Below are 10,663 nucleotides of genomic sequence, written 5' to 3'. Positions count from 1 at the left end.
GGGCGGGAGGGGGGGGGAGGCAGAGATTTTTATTTTTTTCCTTTATTTATTTAATTTTTTTTTTTTTTTTTTTTTTTTTTGGAGTAGAGAGTGACAGATGGCGGCGGGTCCCGGGGGAGCCGGCTCTCCCCCAATGCAGACGCATGCCAATCACCGTCTCTCATGTGATAGCTGCTGCCCGTGACGTGCCAAGCCCATATGGCCTGGCATAGAGGCTGGTACCCCGCCTGGTAGAGATGCCACACTCGCTCCGCGGTTCGCATGGCGCTCTGAAGACGCCGGCGCCTGCCGCCTTGAGGAGCCGCTGCCCCCGCTCCCTGAAGATGGGGGAACAATGAAATAAGCGAGAAGATTCCTCTTCTCCCCCCTCTCTCTCTTGCCCCCCTCCCCCCCTCCCCTCCCCTCTCCCCTTGACTCCTCTCCGAGGTAAGTTGTCCGAAAGGCAGCTAGATCTGACCCGCCGCTTGGGGGGTGGGGGGCAGCTTCTTCGGCCGACAGGAGGGTCCCTAAATCCCCCCTTCCCGGGACGATGCCCCCTCATGGGGTGGGCATCGGAGGCGCCCAGGTTCCCCTCTCCCCTAGGGGCTGCAGCTCAGTGGGCTGCGGAGGGAGGCGTCTCTGCCTGCGATGGGCTTGGGGAGGAGGGGGAAAGCAGGGTCATGGGGGGGCGTGAAGAGGCTGAGATGGGAACCCCCCCCATGGTTGTCCCGGAGGAACCTTCGACCTTTCCCCACCACCGAAAAATCAAGAGAGAGAGAGAGAAGCAAACAAACAAATTTGGATTTTTTTTTTCCCGTCAATCCCGAAATACAACGAGATCTGAATAGCCGTGTGGGAGGGAGGCAGTTTAAAGGGGGGAAGGGGGTCCCTGACCGCAGGGGAGACGGACGGGGCTCGCTTCTCGCAGTCTCCTCCCCACGCCCGGCTTTCTCAGTCCTCGCCGCCCCGAGCCGGCTCCGGGAGCCGGGGACGCCCGGCTGGAGGAGACGATCCTCCCGCCTCTGGAACTGGGGCTGCGGGGGTGGGGGCCGAGCCGAGGGCGGCGCGCGGCCAAGTTGCAAATTGGATTAGGGAGTGTGGGGGTGAGAGCCACGGGAGGGCGGGGGAGCCGGGCGGCGGGGCCCGGGCCGCCGGAGCCGCCGAGCGGGGCAGCTGCCCCACCGCGGCCGCCCAGCCTTCCTCCACCGCCGGGAGAGAAGAGGCTTCCTGGCGATCGCGCCGCCTCCCCCGGCGGAAGATCTGTTCCCTAAAGCCCCGGTTCTGTCCCCGACCACACCCGGAGAGGACCGGCGCGCAGAGCGGCCCCTCGTTCCGGCGACGGGTGGAGCCGGGGCCCAGCGCCGGAGAAAGGGCCTGTGCCGAGACCCCGGGCGGGCGGCGGGGCTGGGCTGGGCTGGCTCGGGGTGGGGCAAGCGGAGGAGGTGGGCACCCAGGGCCCCCCGGGCGGGAACCCGCACCGGACTCGCGGGTGGAGGCGGGTTACGGGGCTCGGGATGACCCCAGCGCTCCCCTAACTCTGTGCTCTCTCCTCTTCCCGCCCGCCGGGCGCCCTCAGGCACCATGCTGACCCGCCTGTTCAGCGAGCCCGGTCTCCTCTCGGACGTGCCCAAGTTCGCCAGCTGGGGCGACGGCGACGACGACGAGCCGAGAAGCGACAAGGGCGAGGCGCCGCCGCCACCTCCGCCTCCGCCGGGGCCCGGGGCTCCGGGGCCCGCCCGGGCCGCCAAGCCCGTCCCTCTCCGTGCTGACGAGGTGCCGGAGGCCGCGCTGGCCGAGGTCAAGGAGGAAGGCGAGCTGGGGGGCGAGGAGGAGGAGGAAGAGGAGGAAGAGGAAGGGCTGGACGAGGCAGAGGGCGAGCGGCCCAAGAAGCGCGGGCCCAAGAAGCGCAAGATGACCAAGGCGCGCCTGGAGCGCTCCAAGCTGCGGCGGCAGAAGGCGAACGCTCGGGAGCGCAACCGCATGCACGACCTGAACGCGGCGCTGGACAACCTGCGGAAGGTGGTGCCCTGCTACTCCAAGACACAGAAGCTGTCCAAGATCGAGACGCTGCGCCTCGCCAAGAACTACATCTGGGCGCTCTCTGAGATTCTGCGCTCGGGCAAGCGACCCGACCTGGTGTCCTACGTGCAGACGCTGTGCAAGGGCCTGTCGCAGCCCACCACCAACCTGGTGGCCGGCTGCCTGCAGCTCAACTCGCGCAACTTCCTCACTGAGCAGGGCGCCGACGGCACGGGCCGCTTCCACGGCTCCGGCGGCCCATTCGCCATGCACCCCTACCCGTACCCGTGCTCGCGCCTGGCGGGCGCACAGTGCCAGGCGGCGGGCGGCCTGGGCAGCGGCGCGGCGCACGCCCTGCGGACCCACGGCTACTGCGCCGCCTACGAGACGCTGTACGCGGCGGCTGGCGGCGGCGGTGCGAGCCCGGACTACAACAGCTCCGAGTACGAGGGCCCGCTCAGCCCCCCGCTCTGTCTCAATGGCAACTTCTCGCTCAAGCAGGACTCGTCGCCCGACCACGAGAAGAGCTACCATTACTCTATGCACTACTCGGCGCTGCCCGGCTCGCGGCCCACGGGCCACGGGCTGGTCTTCGGCTCGTCAGCTGTGCGCGGGGGCGTCCACTCGGAGAATCTCTTGTCTTACGATATGCACCTTCACCACGACCGGGGCCCCGTGTACGAGGAGCTCAATGCGTTTTTCCATAACTGAGACCTCGCGCCCGCCCCTTTCTTTTTCTTTTGCCTTTGCCCGCACCCCTGCCCCTAGGCCCCCCGAGCGCAGGGGCACCCCACCTACTCCGGCGCGGGGCGCGGGGAGCGGGCTGCCGGTCCTGCCGCTCTCCTAGGCAGCGCGGTCCTCTTACCTGTGGGTGGCCCGTCCCAGGGGCCTCGCTTCCCCCAGGGGACTGCCTTCTCTCTCCCCAAGGGGTTCCCTCCTCCTCTTTCCCAGGGAGTACTTCTACAGGGACCCCTCTTTGGGCACTCCCTGGAGATCCGCGCCCCCCCCCCCACCAATTCCCAATCCCTGCACTTAGGTTTTCTCTTCCCCTTTCCCCCTGCAGGCCCAAAGGCTTTGGTAAGGGGCAGCTGAGCTGTGGGATACTGTTTTCCCCCTATTATTATTATTGTTATTACTAGAACAGACACCGAGCTGCCGGGCGCCCCCTCTTTCTTGAAGAGGGCAGAAGTCAGGGCACGGAGCCTGGACCTGGAAGCCCTCATCGTCCCCAACCCCTAGTCTAAGCGTTTTGTGATTTTAATTTTGGCGGGAGGGAATGTGGATTGAAGGAAAGAGAGAGGCCAAGACAATTTGTAACTAGAATCCATTTTTCCCTTTTCCCTTTTTTAAACAAACAAACAAACATACAAAAAAAAAAAAAAAAAGCTAAGAGGCGACGGAGGCCGAACGCAGAGTCCGGATCGGAGAGAAAACGCAGTAAGAACTTTTAGAAGCAATAAAAGGCAAAAAATACTACTACCAATAATAAAAAGACACAAATATCTATGCAAGGAGGTTCTGACTGAGCCTAGCGGCCCGGCCCGGCCCCGGGATGCTCCCCACCCCCGGCCCACGGGCCGCGCCGCCCAAGCGCGGATCTGTGCACTTTGGTGAAGTGGGGGCCGGCGCTGCCCCCTCCCCTCCCCAGGTTCTTACAATCAGTGACTCGGAGATTTGGGGCCCCAGTGCCACTGCCCTCCCCCGCCCCGTCCCCGTTGTGCGTCCTGCTGTTTTTTAAAAATCTGTTTCCAAATTTGTATGGAATGGCAAACTGTTGGGGGGGTCGGTTTGGGGAGGGAGGGTTTGCATGGAAGACACACACGCACACCACACCGCACGCACACGCAGCCCCGGCGCGGGCGTCCGGGAGCAGAGGGAGGAGAGCTCGCCGCACACCCCCCTCCCCGCAGGCAACGCCGTCCCTTCCCGGGACGAGGGAGGAGACCGAGAACTGGAGGCAGCCCCGCCCCTGCCCGACTGTGCCTCGGTGGGTGCCAGGCTCCCGGCGATTTCCAGTGTCTGGAGAGGGGGTTTTTGTCCGAGACTTCCTCTTGGCTCTGGCTGGCAGGTGGGCAGGGAGAGGGCTGAGGGCTCCTTCTGGAAATTTCCCAAAAAAGGGGGCAAAAGGAGAACCTCTTCCCACAGGAGGCAGGAGATCAGGCATCCAAACACACTCTGCAAAGATGCAAACCCACAGACCACACACCCACACACTCACCCACACACTCACACGCAATTTTACCTTCCTCTTGTAGTGAAGATGAAACTCCCGTCGGACACCCGAAGTGCATTGCGTGTTTCTGTTCAGTTTAATGACGATTAATAAATATTTATGTAAATGAGATGCAAAGCCGGACCGGTTTCTCACGGTGGCCTCATTTCATTCGGGGGATTGAGCTGGGACTCCGGGTGATGGAGAAACAGAGTCAAGTGACTGTGCAGTGGCCATGTAGAGGGACCCTGGGCATTCCTGGGTAGGATTCCCACACTAAACCCCCTCCCACCCACCCACTGGGCACAGAAACAGCTATACTTCTGCCCCTCCCAGACCTTACACAGACTCACACACGCCCCCAGCACAAAGCATTGCACTAATCTCATTACACTCCTTCAGTTCCCAAACACGCACACGCACCTCTTTCGAAAACAAAATATCTTGTCATCACTGAAAAATGACCGAGTTGGGAGCAGTCGGTCATTTTACAACCCTCTGTTCACTGTTGCAAAAAACGAGTGTGTAGAAATGAAGAGACAACCATTTGAGCCAGACAGGAGTGTTTTAAAATAAAAAACAAAGGCAAAAAACTATAAGGTTATGAGGATGAAATATTAATGGGAGAAGTCTTTTCAGTCTTAAATTTGCAATTTCAGTGGACTCAAGGGAATCAGCCTTTTTCAGCCTCAGGAATGCTGAAATTTGTAGGGGTGTTGATGAAGTTGGAGCAACACCCCAGAGTTCTATGAGGGGACCTGAGTCTAGGAGTCCACCAGGTAGACAGAGTGGAGCTTGACCTAGCCACAAGCTTCCCCTGACAGGGCCGCGAGAAGCCCTGTGGTCTACACAGGGACACCCCCTTCCTGCCCGGTGCAGCTCCCGGTAGAAGGAAGCCCTCAACTTAGGCAGACAGAGGAAGGGCGCCTCGGAGGAGCCTTCGGCCCAAGCCGCTTCCCCCTCTCAGGCAAGATAGCCCCAGAGTTCTCTTTCTCCGAGCCTCAGGGACAGAGGCTGCTCTGAACTGACTTCCCTGAAAGACCCCCCCGCCACCAGACATCAGTGACCCCTGGAATATTTGGAGAGGAGTCTAAGTCCCAAAGCCCCCCCTCCCCGCATCCCAAAGCCTGAATACACTTAGGAGTACAAGGACCAGACTGTTTCTGACTCTGCTTATTTAAATTATTTTTTCATAAATATTTCTGCCCGTTTTAGAGCAGAAATGGGCGTTGTAGTGTTGAGTTTGCGGCTTGAGGTCAGGCACGCTGAGGCTTTTAAAGGTTGGATCCAAGACCCCAAAAGGAGAGCGCCCTGACAAAGGGGGGAAGGGAAAGGTAGCTGAAGAAGGACTCCCTAGGTGCAAAAGGGAAGATCGGATTAGACTCTCTGACCCTGAGCGCGGCGGCTCCCCTATGTGACCATCCCAGTAGAGACGTGGCCCTCCTCCCTCCACCCCGGGATGGATGGGGCTGAGCAGGGGCCGGGCCGGGAGCTGTCCGCTCCCGGGTGCTGACGCTCGTCCAGCCTCGCGCTTCCTTCCTGCCCCAGAGGGAGGCCGAGCTTCCCTGGCTCCCGGGACTGCCGCGCAGCGTGAGGCCCTTCCCAATGCCTGGCCTGCCGGAATTCTGGGCGGAATTCTCCCACAGTTTTCGGAGAATTTCACTGGAATCCTTTCCAAATTTCACCGCCTTCTCTGGAATTCTCATAGGATCGCTCCTCTAGCGTGAGATGTAGAACTGGGCCTTTCGTTCTGAGGATTCGCCCCTGTCGGTGGTCTAAGGGGGGGGGGCTCTTAGAGACCTCTAAATCACCCCTATTCTTAGGAGAAAGAAGTCGGCCCACCTTCAATCTCCCTCACTTCTTGCATGGAGTATGGACCAAGGTGAGAACCTCAGACCCAAATCTGAAGGAGTCAGGTCTGCTCATGGCATGGGTCATGGCCCGGCGGGGGCAACTGGAGAGAAAAGGAACTCGGTACACATCCCGAGGCCTGAGTCTTATCCTGCCCTAAGAGCAAGGTTAATGGGATACCCTCCCGTTCAGCTGGTTTCCCAGAACGCCCTCTGAAGTCCCGGGCTGGGGGGCATCCAAGTGGCTTGGGGCCCGAGGCAAAAGACCCCTCCACGTGGCTCCCCGGGCCAAACCACAGACTCCTGCGCTTTGCTCTTCCACGCGGCTCGATTCTGTTTTTGAAGCCGGATCCCAGCCCTTTCCAAGGATGCTGACGACTCTTGGGCCGCTGCGTCTGTGGTCACTTCGGGCGGACGGAGTGCCCGGGGCCCCTTTTGGGGCGGGGATCCCTAGCGCCTCTGCTCCTTGTGAAACCGGCGTCCTCGTGAGCCGCCCTTTTCCCAATTCCTGACCCTTCCCCCACCTCTCCGCACTCCGGCTGCGCTCTCTTCTCCCGTCGCCCCCCCCTCCCCAGCACTCAACTTCCCTGGCGAGATGGCGAGATGGCGAGATGAGCAGAAGATGCGCGCGGACACACGGCCCCGAACTCCCCCTCGCAGGTCTTTTTCTCTCGCTGCTCTCCCGCTTCTGCGCACACACACGGAGAGGCTCCAAGAACAGAAGGAGGTGTGTTTTGGGGGACGGGGAGGAAAAAAAGGGGCCAGAGCGGTGGGAGGGAGAGGGCAAGGGGAGACGTCGCATGCCCTCCTTGCCCTAGCCTGGGCCACGGGCTCTCCAAGCAGGAACCAGCCGTCTCAGCTCAACCCCGGGGCTGCCAAACCGAAGGCCGGAGCCGAGATCAATCCGGAGGGCATCCTCCTCTTGATGTTCCCACCCCCGTTCAAAGTCCAGCATTTGGAAATGACTGAGAAATAGAGATGTCTCTGAGTCCAGGCCGTTTGTACATCAGGGGAAAGAGAGGGAAAGCACTACTGATTCTCCCCTCTCCGTTTAAGCCTATTTCAGCCAGGATCTGGACCCTGACCCCTCAGTGAACCTCCAGTGAACGCTCAGCTCTGATTTCATCACCCAGCTCAATAAATCACTGAGTACAATCCAGGGAAACCGAGCCCCGTTGGAGTCAGCGACAGGGAAGTCCTGACACACCCTAGACTCCACTGTCTGGTGTTTACTTCTCTCTTTTTCCCTTCTATGGGAAAGTCCACAAGCTGGGAGATGCAAGGATTCCCCCTCAGAGGTCAGAGGTTTCATTCCCTCTTGGGCAACCTTTTCTTCCTCCTCTTCCCCAAAATCTTTAACCTGAAGTTGCCTGCTCCTTGGAGGAATCTGTTGATTTGAGGGAACATTGAGACGGAGGGAGGGTTCTAGATTCCACAGTTTAATTCTCAAGGAAGACAGGAAGAAAGAGACAGTGGAGGCCGGGCCTGACCATCCCTGGCCTTGACCTCCACTCCCAGGCCCCCCCGTGTGACAACGGGGGTGAGCACAGGATTCCACACCTGACTTGCCCATATGTGCTCAGAGGAGAAAGCTTTTCCTTTTGATGAGATGTAGGAGGGGGCAGACGGGCCTTGGCTGTCACAACAGGCTTCTCAGCTCACAGCCCAAGACACTGTCACTTTTCTTTCTTTAGGGCTGGGTGCCCAGACACTGGCCACAGGCCCAGAGGGGAGGTGACGACCTGAGCAGGGAAAAGTCTTGAAAGCCTGCTCCTTTTCCAAATCCTGAAGTGGCTTCTGCTTTTCTATTCCTCATTCTTTTAAAATTCTGGACGAAGTTTTCCTGGTTGAGAAGCGGTAAGAAAGGGCACAGACACCTTGGGAGGGTCGTTATGCTCTCTGAAATTTTCTCCACCCTAAAGCAACGGGGTAGGAGCACCCCACCCTCTCAGGAGTGCCAGCATGAGAACGCCCAGACCAAGCCGGGGCTCACAAGCGGGAGGGCAACCTGTTTCTGGGGGGCAGATGCCAGTGAATGGGAACCTCAGCCCCCTAGTGCGGGGAGGGGAAGCTGGGGCACTCGGGGCGGGGGAGAGGGCGAGGGAACCCCTAGATGCTGCCTGTGCCAAAGGAGCTGGGGCACACTGCGTTGGGTGGAGACGCTGCCCAGATGTGCGCCTGGGTGTGCTCTGGTGCTGCCCACCTGCCTGCCGCTCCAGCGCAGGAGCCCAGCGCAGCCTCCCAGGCGGACCGCGGTCGCAGGGTTCCAGAGCCGAGAGTGTGTGCCCGGTGTTCCGTTATTCGAACCTTTCTCTGGGCTTCTCTCCCCTTCTGTCTGCGTCTCGTTCCTCTTTTCGGAATTAATTGAATTAGGAACAGGTCTTTCTGGGGCGCTTCCACTTCCCGCCCGAGGCTGTGCTAGCCAGGAGGCCAAGGCTGCGAAGTCAGGTCCCGCCAGGGCCGAGGGAGCCCCCAAACCCCTTTGGGGACCCGCGTGCCAGTTCCTACCCTCAGCCAAGTCTTCGCCAAGGGCACAGCTGGGCGGGGTCTGGGCAGTCCGCCCGGCTTGGGACATCTGTTCTCGCCAGAGTCGCATTAAAGGCGAGAGGTGGGAGGGGGGGCGGTGCTCAGAACCAACCCCTCAATCCCGAGTCGATGCCTGCTTTCTCGACCGAAGGCGGAGGCAGCAGGGGACACTGGACTCGCAGAGTTTTTTCTTTCCCCTTGGGAAAAGCGAGCGAATCGTGTGGGGCAAGTAGGGATTTCTCTCTTGCCTTCATCACTCCTGCTCCTTAATCAGAGGCCACCTCCGGCCTCACTCCTGGAGGGCAACAGGGTACTCCTGCCCTGCGGGAGATGCCCGGGGGTCCCCGGAGGCGCCGGTGCCCAGGAGACCCTGGGCCGGCCGGGTGCGGAACGGATCCCGCTTGCAGCGAACGAGCGCTCGGCTGGGCTCTGAGGCAGAGGCCGGGGCGCCGCGCAGGGGGTGGGTTAAAAACAACTCAGTTAAAACAGCGAAAACACTTGGGTTTATATTGGGGGGAGGGCGGTGCTTTTTTAAAAAATCTGAGAAGAACCACACAGCCCCTAAGCAAAACCAAAACAAAATCCTTAACTACTGATCTCTTTGTCGCAAAAGACAGAAAAATTCCTCAAACACTTCTCCCTTGGTGCCTCCACGAAAAAAGCTCCCGGCTGGCTAAGCCCGGCGCCTGGACACCCCTTCACCACCCCCAACGCCCTGGCGCTGAGCCCAGGTCGCCCCCTGCCCACCCTTCGCTCGCGCGTTGGTGCCAGCCTGTGCCACTCAGCCGGTGCCCGCTGCCCGGTGCCAGGCGCGGGGGGAAAGCGGGGAGGAGCTGAGGCTCCAGCTTAAATTCCATGGCATCTGTTCATTATTATACAGTGAGGAGTTTTATATGGACAGCTAAATTAAAGACAGATTTTTGCCAGAATTGCAGATCCCATAAAAATGATGACACAGGATGGGGGCTTTTGCTTTAAAAAAGAAAGAAAGAAAAAATTTAAAAAACAATCCAACAAACCACAACCCAAACCCTTCCGTGCCCTCTCCTCCGACACTGTGGGGTTTCTTTGGCCCCTTTGCCTGCCGCCCCTTCTTCCACCAGCATGGGCTGTCCAGGGAGAACAAAACCCCAGGGGCTCTTCATGCCCGCCCTGCTCACAGATGCCCAGTGACCAACCAGGTCGCTCCCACAGCCGCGGGCGGGGGGGGGGCGGGGCGGGCAGGCCGAGGTGGAATAGCCAAGTCCACCTTGGTGTGGAGGGTCAGGATGGGAACTGGAGCTGGGACAGAGTGCCAGAAAGGGGCAGGAGTCGGGGTGGGGGGGCCTGACCTTTCCACATTCCTAAGTCAAAGGGCAGGCTGCATTTTGGGCTGGTTGCCAAGGCTGGGGAGAGCCGGTGAGTACCAGGCATGCGGGGGCCCTCCATTCCAGGGCACCAGGCAGTGCCCAGGTCCCCCTCTCTCATGGAGAAGGTGATCCAAAGATTGGGCACTCGGCGCAATTTGCCCTGGAGTGGGAGCTGTGGAATTTTTAATTTCAGAGATTCTAGACGACTGGAAGCTACACCTTGGTGATATTCTAGAGCTTTGCAGGGATTCAGAAATTCTGTGTTCTGGGTCAGGGTGCAGACCTCCCAGGCTCCAACTCTGGAGCTCTGGTTGCAAAAACTCTAGTCGCAATGATTTGAAGTTCAGGGATGCTGTTGTAGGGTGCTGGGGGAGGCTGGAAAAGTCTGGGCAGGCAACCAAGGTAGGATGGAAGGAGTGAGGGCCACTCTCAGGGGTTCAGACACGTCTCCCCAAATTAGTGGGAGCCTTTCTTATTTTTCTCTCATTCAATTTTTTTTTTTTCAGGGAGGAAAAATATCTGTGGAGTTCTGTGTCCTCCAGACAATTGCACTGTCTGTGTCTGTGTGTGTGTCTGGAACTGTCTGTGTGGCTGTCTGCTCATCTCCGTCAGATTTGGAGCTGACAGAATTCATATCAGAAGAGCTAGCACAGGGACATCTGTGTGCGGAATGACTGTGCCTACTCGAACCTGCCAATCGCTCCTGGCACGAGCTGGGTAACAAATGC

At 59.5% G+C, this 10,663-nt stretch overlaps 1 protein-coding gene across 1 annotated transcript; it reads left to right on the top strand.

Moving 5' to 3' along the window:
* The first annotated feature begins 198 nt into the window (after nt 1–198).
* NEUROD2 (neuronal differentiation 2) lies at nt 199–4,348 on the top strand. The gene is made up of 2 exons (XM_024130415.1): nt 199–426; nt 1,556–4,348. Exon 2 carries the CDS (start codon nt 1,561–1,563, stop codon nt 2,707–2,709), a length of 1,149 nt encoding a protein of 382 aa, XP_023986183.1. The 5' UTR covers nt 199–426; nt 1,556–1,560; the 3' UTR covers nt 2,710–4,348.
* Nucleotides 4,349–10,663: the final 6,315 nt, after the last annotated feature.

This window comes from Physeter macrocephalus, chromosome 14 (genome assembly GCF_002837175.3).
Source record: "Physeter macrocephalus isolate SW-GA chromosome 14, ASM283717v5, whole genome shotgun sequence".
Taxonomy (NCBI): domain Eukaryota; kingdom Metazoa; phylum Chordata; class Mammalia; order Artiodactyla; family Physeteridae; genus Physeter; species Physeter macrocephalus.
Note: the sequence above shows the minus strand (reverse complement) of the source record. Positions and strands in the feature narration are given on the sequence as shown.